The sequence below is a fragment of the Furipterus horrens genome, unplaced genomic scaffold (assembly GCF_987537825.1).
Source record: "Furipterus horrens unplaced genomic scaffold, mFurHor1.1.pri manual_scaffold_2, whole genome shotgun sequence".
NCBI lineage: Eukaryota > Metazoa > Chordata > Mammalia > Chiroptera > Furipteridae > Furipterus > Furipterus horrens.
In genome coordinates, this window is record NW_028327172.1 from 209,122,404 (window position 1) to 209,136,805 (window position 14,402).

General features: G+C 47.0%; 1 protein-coding gene across 2 annotated transcripts in view; it reads left to right on the plus strand.

Annotated features, from left to right (window-relative positions):
- Window positions 1-2,734: 2,734 nt before the first annotated feature.
- FAM184B (family with sequence similarity 184 member B) overlaps window positions 2,735-14,402 on the plus strand; it is a 71,557-nt gene continuing 59,889 nt past the window's right edge. For both annotated transcript variants that reach the window (XM_090267039.1, XM_090267040.1), the window contains exon 1: window positions 2,735-3,018. In XM_090267039.1, coding sequence (XP_090123165.1) covers window positions 2,872-3,018 — 147 coding nt within the window. In that variant the 5' untranslated portion in view covers window positions 2,735-2,871. The remainder of the gene's footprint in view (window positions 3,019-14,402) is intronic.

Below are 14,402 nucleotides of genomic sequence, written 5' to 3' on the forward strand. Positions count from 1 at the left end.
GTAGAATGAGATAATGAAGACCTTAGGGAGGTGGGAATATTTGCAAAGGACATAGCACAATGCCAAGGTTACCTTCGCGGGCTCATAAATGTTCTTCCGCCACCGTGTTTGATAGAATGCTGAATCCTCCTCTGCCCTCTATTTCATTCCTGATAGTGTGAAAGGGCCTACTAATCACAGGGCTAGGAAATCCCAGCAGCTGCAGAAGACTTCCCAAGACAAGTCAGCTTGTCGTACCAAGGTTGCAGTAGCTGCAGTCCAGCAAAGCTAGTAAGGGAACCTGTTTTTCCCACTGTCCTCCATTATCAAGCTGAAAGTAGAATATAATATTTTCAACAGGAAAATAGCCTGGCCCCTGGATATAACAACATTGTATTCAAATGAGTAAACCTTGGGGTTAGACTACAGCATTACCGAACTTCAGCGTGCCCATGATCATCTCGAGCAGAGGTTCTCGGTCCTGTCTGGACCCAATGTCACATTTTTTTGGTAATATTCATGTTGCTGTCTTGAAATTCATAGATAATTTTTTACATTATTACACACAACATCAGTATAATTTCTTGACAGTAACATAAAGGAGAACTAAAAGGAACAGGACTATAGCCATTCATTTCAATATAGAAATGCTCTGGTGTGATTAACGATGATGTTGCAGTACTCAGGAGCTTGCATACACAGGTGGGCTCACCAGGAATCTGGCAGTTGTAATACAGATGTGCTAGATTGGCAACCAGACACCACGATCCACGTGGCCATGAACAGTGATAGCTTCCAAAATGGCGAACAGTGTTTGGTAGAGTTCTGGGGCAAAAAAGCTAACCTCCCTCTATAGTTTACACACTGGTTCAATTCCTGTAAAATTCAGTGTGCATGAGTGCCCTGCAGAAAATACTCTAAATATGCAAGTTGGAATTTACCTAGCAGAGAACTTGTGTAAAATATCGATTCCTGAACCCCCAACTGCAGAGAGTTTTGACTCAGGGAGTCTAGAATAGGACCCAGACTCTACATCAACTTCCTGGCAGTGATTCTGATTCAAGCATTCTGTTCTCTTTCTTTTCTTTCCTTTCCTTTCCTTTTCCTTCCTTCCTCCCTTCCTTCCTTCCTTCTTTCCTTCCTTCCTTCTTTCCTTCCTTCCTTTCTTTCAGATTTTATTTATTTTTAGAGAGAGGGGAAGGGAGGGAGAAAGAGAGGGAGAGAAACATCAATCCCTTGCCTCTCACATGCCTCCAACCTGGCGGGGATCTGGCCTGCGATCCAGGCATGTGCCTGAGTGGGATGGGAAAGGGAGAGACCTTTTGGTTTGCAGAACAAGGCCAGTCCACTAAGTCACACCAGTCAGGGCTAGGCGTCCTGTTTTCTAAATGAATTGGGGGAGGGGGTTGTTGTAGAGAGGGGACCTAAAATGGTAAACTAGGATCCAAACACGCAGATTATCATTCCCATGTAATGTAATGTCCTGGGGCGAAAATAGGAATTTAGAATAAGAATATCTCAGTGTCAGACACAAGTCTGCTACTTGTAATTGCCCATCATAGTACAAATTTTGTCTATTTCATCTAAAAAAATGGTTATTGTTACCTGCAGGGTGGAGGGATGGCATTGTGGTTTCTGAGACTCTGATGCTTGCTTGCTTTATTTGTCAAGATTATTAAAACTCTTGATGACGCTAATTCCCACTTCAGGAAAATCCTGACGGGGGGTGGGGGTGCTGCTACTTTCCCAGAAGCCCACTGTTTGAAACCAGAGAAAAAGCAAGACACACACACACGCGCGCGCGCGCGCGCGCGCGCCCGCTTACCTTTCCACTCACCAAACAAACTAAGACACAAACTCATAATGCCAGGAGTATGGAAAGAGACGAGTCACTTCACTTTCACTGGGCTTGGTTTACTTAGACTATCAGCTCCATCTGCTACTCAATTACTCCTCAGTTCCTCCCTTCCCACACCTGCCACCATCCTTTCTACCTTTCTCTTTTCTTTGCGCTCCTCCCCCTTCCCGCCTGTGCGTTCTCGTCCCCGGTTTCAGTCACGAGCTTCTCGGCCACCCCTTTGGCTTTTCCCTTTGTTTAGTGATCCCGGGCAATCCTCCCACAATGTCGGGGCTCCTCCCCAAGATGGGGGCAGTGGGGACTCCCATTTGCAGCCCTTACGGAGCCACACTGTGCACCCCGGCCCTCTCACCTCCTCTCGTTCCCGATACTCGCTCTCACCTCCCTGCCCCATTCTTGGCATCCCCCTCCCCCCGCCCCAAACTCCGCTCTCAAACAGTGGGTCCGAGGCTCCAGAGCCTCCTGCTGAGTAAGCTGGTGAAAGTGCCGGTTTCCTTGTCACTGCTTTCACCCCGAGGCATATCCCAGGGGCTCCTCCCCAGACCTTGCGCACCAGCTGCCGGAGCCTCAGGCCAGTTCTTCCTTCTTAGCCAGGGATACCCGAGGGGCGGGGTCCGTCGCCACTGAGTCTAGAGCCCAGCGCCACCCACGTGTCGGAGAGCGGTGCGCGGAGCCAGCGCAAACCTCTCCACAGCCAGTGGCTCGTGGTCTCGCAAGACCTATCATTGCAGGCAAAACACGCCCCGGCGGGGAGCAGGGCTCAAATCGCGAGCGGCACGTGCGGGGCCTCGGCGCCTCGCGGCAGGGTGCGGAAGCCCGCAGAGCCAGCCAGAGCGCCGGAGGGGGGAGGGTGGGCGCACGGGAGGCGGCCACCCGGGGGAGCAGGGGCCACGCGGCAGTGCGGGCGGCGGGACTGCAGTGCCACCTCTTCAGAGAAAGCCCACACGCTCACCCGCCCGCGCGCGCACACACGTGCACACCGTAGGCAGCGAGAACACGAGTGAGAGCCCTTAAGCGCTGGACGCGTTTTAGCGATGGCTTCTGCCCTCCACAGCAAAATCCACGCACCCGGGACTTGCCTGGGCTCCAAAGCTGACGCCCACGGTGGCGCCTGCTGGAGAATGGACTGCGACCCCGAGATGCACGTGAAAATGTGCAAGAAGATAGCCCAGCTCACCAAGGTAAGGTCAGGCGTTGCGAGCAGGCTAGCTACGCTCCCGGGGCTCCCCGGGTCGCGGAGGGAGTGCGGGCGCGCCGAGGGGAGGCCCAGGCCGAATCCAGGCTGAAACTTTGCCTCGGAGGCCAACCCAGAAGGAAATCGGTCCTTAATCTTGGTAACTTGACCTTCTGGAGGCAGCATTTTAACGCAGCTGAGAGAGAGGATCCTTGACAAGGAAACTCCTACAGTCTGCGTGCTAAGCAGGTGGTCTGTGTTCCCAAGGTGGGAATGGGAATGTGAATCGAGCTGTTGCAGTGCTGGGGGCGGGGCGGGGGGAGGGGCGTGTGTGTGTGTGCAGGCGCGCGCGTGTGTGTTCATGGAGGTCATGTGTGCTCTTATTTAAACACTTGATTCATTTAACAAATATCTGAGTAATTTGTTGAGTGCCAGCAGCTTGCGTGGCACCGTACTAAACCTGGAAGGCAGCCCAGAGGACTTGCTGTCAAACTGGGTGTGGACGTGCCTAGGAGTGTAAATAAGCAAGTGCAGGATTCACCATTTAATTACGGGGTTACAAAGGACCTTGGGAGGTCAGCCAGCCCGTCTCCTCAGCTCATCCCAGGGTCCAGATTGAACCTCCACAGACTGTGGTGTCTTCCTTATGAACATCAACAAGAAGACACCCCTCTGCCCTTTATTAACCCTCGGTGGCTTCCGAGTTCGGAGCTCCTTGTGTTAGGTTCCCTCGTGTGCCTTGTGGGTAGTCGGAGAACAACATGCCCCTCTGCCTTCTATGCAAGGATCCCAGTGTCTGCATTTAGTTAACCCTGGAGTTTCCTTTTGATTTCATAATAAACTCCAGACCCTGGTTTTGTCCAGTAGTGTATGATACACACTCTCTTCCCCATTTCCCTTCTATTTCCCTGCCCTGGCCGGTGGCTCCGTTGGAGCATCGTTCCATGCACCAAAAGGTTGCAGGTTCAATTCCCAGAGTTCAGTCCCCAGTCTGGCCCCTATGGGAGGTAAGGGGTAGATGTTTCTCTTTCACCTTCTCTCCCTTCCTCTCTCTCTAAAATCAATCAAAACATATCCTCTGGTGAGGATTAATAAATAAATAAAAAGGAAATCCTTCATTTGTTCACAGTACTTTGCACCTGGTAAAGAGCTAATATATGTTACTTGGGTAAATAAATATTTATTTACACACTGTTCCAAAGTTCAGGATGCATATTAAACCCACCTGGAGAGCTTTTAAAAACACACCAATGAGAGGAGTTATGGTGATAGAGAAAATACAAATATTCCTACCAGTGTTAAACTTACTGGCATCAACAACTGCACTGAGGCTTATACAAGAAAGTGTCTTTATTCCAAAGAAATGCATGTTGAAATATGGCTTTTAGGGAAGTACGTGCGATGTCTTGCTCTCAAAGCATTTTACTTTATAAATAAAATAGAGAGAAAATATAGAAGGAGAGCAAATGATAGACAAATGGTACATAGTGTTATGAAGAGATGAATCTGGGTGGGTACAGAGTATGTGGATGTTCATTGTATTAACTTTTTTTTTTTTTTTTGGCATTTCTTCCCTATATTTGAAAATATTTCTAAATACCAAGTTAAAAACAAAAAGCATACAAGGCCCCAGGCCCCGTCTTAGGAGGACGGGAGAGTGGTGGCCGGCACTGCTCTTTTTCCAAAGCCCCTAAAGAGCTCTTAATGTTAACACAGGGTTAAGAACCGCTGTTTTAGAACAACTGAAGGTTTAAACCAAAAAGCGGGCACTGAGGAGTTATTCAGGACAACGGGAGGTTCCAAATCCATTGCCACCCGTTAGCCACTTAGGGGTCATCTCAGTTCTCAGACTGCCTGTCCTGGTGGTGCTTGTCTTCAGGTCACCCTTATTTTACTTAATAATGGCCCCAAAGCCACTCATATAACTTTTATTACAGTACATTGTTCTAATTGTTCTATTTTACTATGTTATTGTTGTTCATCTCTTACTGTGCCTAATTTGTTAATTAAACTTTATCATAGGTACCCATATATGTATAGGAAAAAACATAGTATATATAGAATTTGGTATTGTCTGTCCAGGGTCTCGGGTATTCCCTGGAGGCCTTGAAAAGTAACCCCCACAGATCTGGGGGGACTTCTGTATCTGTAGATACTTCCTTTTTTTTTCCATGTGGAGTTCTGGAGGTTAAAGCCACTGTTTCCAGCACAGCCAGATCAAGGGAGCTGTTTCTCGTCATGTCCCAGAACCTAACCAAGTCTATGAAGACACATAAGCAGAAGCAATGATATTGTATGGGGGGTGCAGTGGGATTGGGTGGGCAGGTCGTAGGGATGGGTGAAGGAATGTTGTTATGGAGAATTGGCACTGCATATAAAATTAGAAATATTAAGGAAAAACAATTATGCTTTCTAGTCGAAGTGCTCTTTTTAATTAATTTAAACTTGATTTATTTATAGAGGGATACTTCTTACTCTTATTTGTACTGATACATGCAGATTTAAAATTAACTGTGAGTAGAAGTAAAGACAACTGGAGAGCAAGTGAACACTTTTGGAAGGCTCTTCCTCCTGCTAAGATGCCATCTCTTCAGAGGGGCCTTTTATGACCTTCTAGTCCAAAGAGACCAACTTTGCTCAGCTTGTAACTGGGCACAATAAGTCCTCTTTTCCTTGATGATTTGCTGTGAGGTTTCACTAATTTAAGTCACGTTCAGTTACATTAAGTTAACTGACATTCGTAATGGGGCCAGGTGCGTTGTGAGCTTGACAGATGTTGGTTTGCCTTTGCTTCCTGCACTGGAAGAACTTGGAGGGATAGAACTGCTGCCCAGTTGTCAAAACCAGCAACTAGGAAGAAGCCGACCCTTCTCTGGGGCTGGGAGGCCGGGGCAGTGTCCGAAGGCTGCAGCCCTGAGGCCTGTCGCCACCGGAGTCCTCAGCAAGCGGCTGCCGCTTGAGGCCTGCGTGCCCGCAGCTTGAAGCCGTGGGAGTGTTACTGCACCCACGGACTCCCTCAGCTTTTCTGAACAACCCCGCTGCTTGCAGGAGCTTGTTCTGGGGGATGTTTAAGTGGTTCTCTACCAGTTTGCCTTCGGATTCTAGATCTGAAAACTGCAGATCTGTTTTAACAAGCCCTCTCCGTTGGAATCTTTTAATTTAATGATGTGATTCATGATGTAAAGACAGCTATCTCGCAAAAATCTTTTTGCCATAGACAGCATGAAGAGCACCTTAAGTCGGGCGTCTTTGAAACCCTACCATGATGACACCACTTTCGCATGGCTATTCAGGCCTCTGCCCTTCTCCCTGGCCTCCCTCCAAGCCATTCTCCACACAGCAGCCAGAGTGATCTTAAAACTGACTTCGGCCCTCGGACACTGCTGGAGGGGAAGGTACCATGTTGAGCCCTTTTGGAAAAAGTCTGGTGGTTCCTCAAGCAGCAAACAGAATGTTGTCATATAAACCAGCCATTCTGTGCCTAGGTATATACCCAACAGAAATTAAAACATACACTTACAGAAAAGCCGCTACACAGTATTCAAGGCAACATTATCCACAGTAGCCAAAATGGAAATAAACTAAATGTCCATCAGTTGACAAATGGGAAAATAAAATGTGGTTCAAAGTGCAGCTGCGGATAGTGGTTAGGGGAGGCAGGGATCTTCTTGGGGTAACGAAAATATTCTAAAGCCAGTTGTAGTGATGGTTCTGTAACTCTGTGAATAAACTGAAACCCACTGACAAATTGTATGGTAGAAGAATGATATCTCAGTAGATCAAATTAAAACAAACAATCCAGTTCTGAAGCAAGTTCTGGTGATTTAACAAATCAGCCCACCTTCATTCAGCCTTTCCATGCTCACCATGGTCCAGGCTGCCTTCGCCCTCCCCTGCTGTGACCGCCTGGCGGGCCACCCTTGCCCTCTCACACAGTGACAAGAGTGAGCTTTGAAAATATAAACCGCCCTGGCTGGTGTTTCTCTGTGGATTGAATGCTGGCCTGTGAACCAAAGGGTTGCCAGTTCGATTCCCAGTCAGGGCACAGGCCTGGATTGCGGGCCAGGTCCCCAGTTGGGGGCGCATGAGAGGCAACCACACAGTGATGTTTCTCTCCCTTTCTTTCTCCCTCCTTTCCCTCTCTCTAAAAATAAATTTAAAAAAATAAAATATAAACCAGAGCCTCTCATTTTCCTGTTTAAAACCACCAATATTTCCCATTTCTCTTGGAATAACAGTTGTTCGTGTAGAATGAATTCTCTGTCACGGCCCTGGGAGGTGGCTGCTAGGGGCTTCTTGGCCTCATCACCTCAGCCACACCAGCCTTCCTTCAGGCCTTCGTTGGTGACTGGCTTGGGCTGCCCGGAACCTTGTCCTCGGGGTTCCTTCTGCCTGACCCTGGCTCTGCCTGCTGGGCCTGGCTTGGGTGTCTCTTCAGGCAGGGCCTCCCGCTCGCTGGGCTGCTGCTGCTGCCCTGCCCCTCTCTCGAGAGCCCCTCCATCTGCTACTTACACGTTCTCCTTCTCTCTGCTCGTTGCTTTCTCTTCTTCCCACAGGAAGTTCCAGGAGGGCAGGGACTTCTGTCTGCTTTGTTCTCTTCTGTAGTTCCAATGTCTAACACAGGGCCCGGTTAGTGATGGGTGCCCAGTTCAAGTCAGACTAATGAACAAAGCCCTTCCTGGACCTCCTGGCTCTCCTGGGATAAAAGACCACATTTTAACCGTGGCTTACGCACGGTCATCTTGTGGGAGAGTTGGGAGGCTCCTTTCTCAAGGCCAGAACTCAGGAAGTGCTGGCATCGGTTTTCAGGTTTTGTGAGCACAGTGGAAAACTGGACACACATGACAAATGAGTGGATGTCCCCCAGTCCCTCCCAGGCCGACATCTGACTGAGCCATTTCCAGCCCCTGACCTCAGACACCGGTTTTGACCAAACTGGGTGCTTCCATTGGGTCCGATGCAAATTCCTTCAGGACACCAGAAGTGCAAGGAAAAGGAAAAATAACAATGACCAGTGACACCCAGAACATCTCGTTTAGAAAAATCAAATATACAGATAAGTAAAAGAAAAAGATTTAAAAGCATCCACAAACCTATTATAGATATATTGACATAATAAATTTTCATATATTCTATATTCTATACTTTTTACATTCTACTATTACTGTTGTCCATACAAATATAGACACAACATTTTTTAAAAGTTATAGAACACTATTGTTACCCATTTTATTTTTCTTCACAATAAATCTTGAACTCTCATATAATTTTTAACAATTGTGTTAGTGCTCCATTGTATGAATTGTGCATAATTTCATTTCATCCATTTAAGAAACATTTATGGAGCACCTATTATGAGCCAGGTAAAACCCTTATCTCATGGACCTTACAAGCAAGAGCAGTAAAAAGAATATGAACAAACAAAATAGAAGCCCTCCTGTTCTATGTCATTTGCACATTTTTAATAATTAAAAATGAAAATCATAAAAGAAAAACCTAACACATACAAAACATAATTTTTTTTTTTTTAATGTAAAACATGGTCAGCAAAGTAGGGCGCACAGGCCAAATCCAGCCCATGGCCCGTTTTTGTATGGCTGTGAGTCAAGAACAGTTTTTACAATTTTAAATGCTTTAAAAAATATCAAAAAGAAGAAAAATATTTTGTTACATGTGAAAATTACATGTAATTCAACTCTGAGTTCTAAATCCTTCTAAACTTTAAAAAAATTTTCAGTTCTCTGTCCCACCTGATTTGATGCCAGGTTTTTTCTTTAGTAATTTGCCTTTATTGAGTCTTTCTAAAGCGTTCAGCCCAGTTTTCATAGAAGCAACCACTTACTTTTGACATTCATATGTAATTGATTTAGGATGGTGTTAAGTTACATAATTACGATAGCAAATACCACTGGCCTTAACAGGTGACAATTAATATGAGCAGAAGTGTGGTGGTTTTCCAGAGGAAAGGTGGAAGGTGTTAAGTGATGATCCTCTTGTTGGTTGAATGGAGACTGGTTTAAAGAGCTTCTACTGTTTTTATACAAAAAGTGAATTGCCATTTTGAAAAGTGAGAAGTATGAAAACATTGAACAATCTTAAGGATCAAGGGAGGTTCCCTGAAATAGACAGGGGCTGTTATTGGTGGACATTCTGATTGATTCCAGTTTCTCATTATTATAATCAGTATGGCGATGAGCATTCTTGAGGCTGAATCACTACATACTTGCTAGATTATTTCCTTGAGATAAATTTCTGGGAGAAGAACTCAGCTGTTACAGGTAGATTCTCATGAAAGAATATCAGGAAGATTGGAAGAGAGACACCTGGAGAGAGGACTATTTAGCGGCTGGTTGAAAACAGTCTTAACAGACAAGATGTCCTAAGGTCCTGGCTTGTGAACTACAAAGCTTGCCATTTTAAGAGCCATTTACTACAACTCTCTTCTGCTACAGTCCAAACACATGCTCAGTTAGTGGGAGCAACACTCATAGTTACAGAGACAATGGCATAATTATTTTCAAACTACAGTGGCATAATCATGGGCTCAGGCTGTCAGTTCACATTATGACTGTTTAATGGACCTATTTGAAGTTCCTTGTTCTATTCTGAGCCTCCAGGGCAAGAGGATGTAGCTGGGAAACGCTCCCACCTTGATCAAGGGGTCGGGGAAACCACAGCTCTCTCACCGCACAGGGTCCAGGGGAACGAGGAGCAATCCTCCCAGCCTCGTCCCTGTCTCACGAGGAAGCCTTTTTCTGAGCTTTGGAACCCTCACTGCCCAAAGCACAAAGACCTGCTATGAACCTTTAATGTCATCATCAAAAGTACTGTTGTTCCCAGTCTTCTAGGACAGAATGGGTGTCAGTGTTTCCTGAAGATGTGTCCCTGCCTGCAGAAACCTGAACAGCTACCATAATAACTTGACTCCTTGAACTTCAGGATCCCATTTTGTTAAAATTGCAAAGCGCAAGAGATCGTTCAGTCTTCTGCTTTGCTCTAATTGTGCACTTGACAGATGCTATCTCTTGTTAATAGCTGTGGTAGACTAAAAAATAGCCCCCAAAAGTTTTCAAATCCCTGGAACCTATAAATGCTGCCCTCTTTGGGAAAAGGGTCTTTGTAGGCATGATTAAGTGAAGCATGTTGCAATGCGATTGTCTTGTATTATCTGGATGTGCTTGTAATTATAAGACAAAGGCAGAGAGAGATTTGAGACAGAAGAGACCAAGGCTGTGTGAAGATGGAGGCAGATATTGGAGGGATGCTGCCACAAGCCACGGAACACCTGGAGCCACCAGAAGCTGGAAGAGACAAAGAACAGCCCCCCCCCCCCACCCGAGCCTCAGGAGGGAATGTGGCCTTGCAGTCACCTTGATTTTGAACTTCCAACCTCCAGGACTGTGAGAAGATCAAGTTCTATTGCTCTGAACCACAAGCGTGCAGTGAGCTGTTATGGCAGCCACAGGAAACAAATACACTTTCTATCACAGTGTCCTCTCGGCCACTACCAAAGGCCTCTTCCTTCTCAGTTCCTTACTGAACTTCCTTCCTCTCATAATCGTCAGAATCAACTCGGGAGTGTTTTTAACAAGAATTAAAACCAGCGAACCACAACCTCGGGGTGGAGCTCAGGCAACGATGCATTTTTAAAACTCCACTGGTGTAAAGCCATAGGGCTTTAGCCTGAAGCTCCTGCCTGTGTGAGAGGTCCCAGTCTGTTGCCCACTCAAGTAGTAGAGGGACGGTGTGTTCGTCTTGTTTCCTTACCTCCTCTAGAACTTCTGCAGGCCAGTTGCACCCGGATGTTAGTATTCAGCACAAGCAGCGGGGTCCACCTGCAGCATCTGTCATTCAGTCCGTCGAGGGTGAGGCCTGAGAATCTGCACGCTATACAAGCCCAAGCAACACTGCAGACTGCGGTTTGAGCGAGGCTTTAAAATAATCCAGGCTCTATTTTGCCTTCCTCATTTCTGAACTTCTACTGGCTCTTCCTGTAGTGCCCTGCTCTCAATAACATTCAATAATATGAGCAGGACTACTTTGAACTGTTAAACCCTTCAGGACAAGGACCTCATCTGGTACCCGACTTATCTGCCTGTGGCACCTCCATTAGTGCCAAGTCACAGGGGGAGCCGGTAGGAGACAAACTGAAGGGCCATCGCACCAACAAAGCGCCCATCGGAAAGGATGCTGACACACCGCTGGGCATCACAGGAAATGCCAACGTGCCTCACTGAGCCAGCCATTCCCAGCTGGAGGTGCAACGGGGAAGGGCCTCGTGCACTAGTGAGACGAGCCATAAAGTACTTTGTGAAGGAGGTGCCACTGGTCAACCAGAAAGCTCCTGTTCTGCTGGGTTTGGGGCCAGAGCTGAACTGCTCCAGGAAATGAAAGAGTAATGTGAAGGGAGCACTCTGGATGCTTTGTGGCATCCCACCCAGAATGCAGTCATCAGAGTGGAGAACTAGAGGGTGACCAGTGGGTAAACAGAGCAGGCTGCCGTCGGCCACTCTTGAAGCCTGTAATTGACCAACGCCTGTTAAGAAATTTGAGTGTAACACGAGGAGACCTGCTGTGTGGAGATGAGTCTGTCTTCTAAAATTTGTCTACATCACAGTTTCAGATAAGCCAAAGCAGTTCCAAGAAAGTGAAAAAGAACCTGTTTCTAGTTTTTGTTCATTTTCCTGCCAGGGTAGTCTGCCCTTGAAAAGCATGCCCCTCAAACATCTGCCATTGCTTGCTCTCGCAAGATCATTAATGGCATTTTCTCTGAGACCCAGAAATAGCAAATTCATTAAAAGGCTTATCATTAAATACAATACAGGTCTTTATGTGGGAGAAGGATGGCCTCTGAATAAAGAGTCCATTAGAGCTGTGGGCTGGAAAAAAATGGGTCAGCTTTCTTTTCAAGGAGAAATTAATCCCGCAGGCAAGAGCCAGTAACTCTGCCCACATTCATTTGGCTGAGCTCTTCCTCCTCGGGCTGCCAACGTGCATCTGTCCAGACTTGTTCTTCCTGTGCTCGGCCCCCTGGAGCATGGCCCATTTGTCCCGAGGAAGCCTATCAAATGGGCGACAACCTAAATAAATACCAGTGAGGAAGCTAGAACTGAGTTTTACCGCCTGTTAGACTCAGGTTCTGTTTGCAGGTGTGCATGCGCTCTGACGTCATCTAAACCAGACCACAGGAAGCAAAAGCTATGAGTGACTTGTTCGCTGACCTCTCCCTCTCTCCTTTGGTGGGTCCTAATGTCAGTTCCCAGAGAGGTGGCTGTGGTCCCCGGAGAAGGGCTGATACAGAGAAGCTCATTTCAAAGTAGGAGCCAAGTACTCAAAAGGATGTTCAGTGTCCAGTCTCCTCTTTGTGACTGAGGCAGCTGCAGCACAGGGCGCCCTCGGTAGGTGGCTGAGAGTTGGAGGAAGAACCAGCACTGAACCAACAGCAGCTGGGCAGTGAATAGCCCACTGAGGATGGCTGGGACCCAGTGCATGAGAAGCGCGGGCAGCACAGGAGTGAATTAGGCACAAGTGCGCAGTGGGCGAGCTGCTCAGCTGTGCGGGCCAGGCAGTGAGCGTTCCGGAAGGGGGATGATTCAGAATTCGGGATAGTTAGCAGTTAGAAGTAGGTGTCCTGACCAGTTTCAGTAGGATGCCCTGCTAGCGGGATGTGGACAGGAGGACCCAACTCCACAGAAGGAGGGAGTTGGCAGAGGGTCAGGTTCATAGCAAAAAACATGGAGAATTTAAGGAGTTTGCAAGACATTCAAGGGGGATATGCCTTATAGGAAGTTTGATGTATAGTTGTGCTAGCTCGGAGTTTGCATTATTGTTCAGCAAATATTCACTCACTCCTATCCTCCCTCCCCTAACCAATAAGCAGAGATGACCTTCGTCCCATTGATGATGGGCTGCTCCTTGAGACTTGCTTTGGTCTGTGGAATGTCAGAGGGTGTGAACATGAGCAGAGGCCTTAACTGTGCTGTGCAGTTTGGTGATCACCATGAGAAAAGCATGGGCTGCATGGCCACTGCACTACAGCCTGGCCCTCAGGGGGCAGATCTGAACCCAGCTCACAGCCGGGAGCCAGGCCCAGAAGACCTGAAACCTGAATCATGAGGCCGATCTCAGCCTCAGTCACCTTCAGCACAGTGAGCCTGCATGAGAATACAGTGTTTCCTCACTTATCGCGGGTATTCCGTTCTAGACACCCTTGCCCCTGCGATAGGCGAAAATCTGTGAAGTAGGAACCTTACATTTAATTTAGTATTTACTGTACAGTACCGTAAAATCCCGCAATATAGCAAAAAATCCACAATAAATAATTAAATATAGTATTTTTAAAAATCCCGCGATACAGTGAGGCTGCGATAAATGAACCGTGATAGAGAGAGGGACTACTGTAAGTGCTTCTTGTTGTGAGTCCTTGAGTTTTGGAGGTAGTTTGTTACATGACATGATTGTGGGAAGTCCCCGACTCAAACGGGAGGGCTGGAACTCAGAAAACATATTTACACCAGAGATTCAGTTTTAGGAATTCTCAGCTCATCAAGTATAGTGTGTGTACTTGTTCATTTACTCATTCATTCAGCAAATATTTAGTACAAGCTGACTCTATGCCGGGTGCTTCCATTCATTGGTATGGAGGAGATTGTCCAAGATCCTTATAAAAATAGGTTTCTTGGCAACTTCCCCAGGGAGAATTTGCAGAGGGAGAAAAGGAGGCTGTGAGAAACTGGACCTTGGGGATTGCTGGCCCATGAGAAAGAGCCTTCAGAGAGGTACCAGGAGACACAGGGGAAGGTGCTGTTCCAGAAACCAAGGGAGGAGAGCCTTCAAGAGTGAGTCTTGACTGGTGGCAGGTGGTACAGAGAGGGAAGGAGTGTTGAGCCCTGAAAAAGTCATTACAATTAGTCGTTGACGTCCTGGATGTTATTAGAGTGACGGGCCAGGGTAGGGAGAGCCAGGTGTTGGCATCTGTATGAGTCAGCTCTGGCTGCCATAACAAAATACCACACTCTGGGTGGCTTAAACAACAGAGTTGTATTTTCTCACAGTTCTAGAGGCTGGAAGTTCAAGATCCAGGTGCTGGCAGTGTTGCTTTCTAGAGAAGGATCCTTCCTGGCTTGCAGACACTGCCCTCTCGCTGTGTCTTCACATGGCCTTTCCTCGGCACACATGTGGAGAGAGAAAGATCTCTGGCATCTCTTTGTCCTCTTATAGGAACACTAGTCCCATTTGATTAGGGCCCCATCCTTATGACCTCATTTAGCCATAATTACCTCTTTAAAGGAGTGACATTGGGGGTAAGGCCTGCAACATGAATTTGTGCAGGGACACAATTCCGTTCATAACAGCATCAGAAGACTTAGTTTGGGTTCCAGTTTTACCACT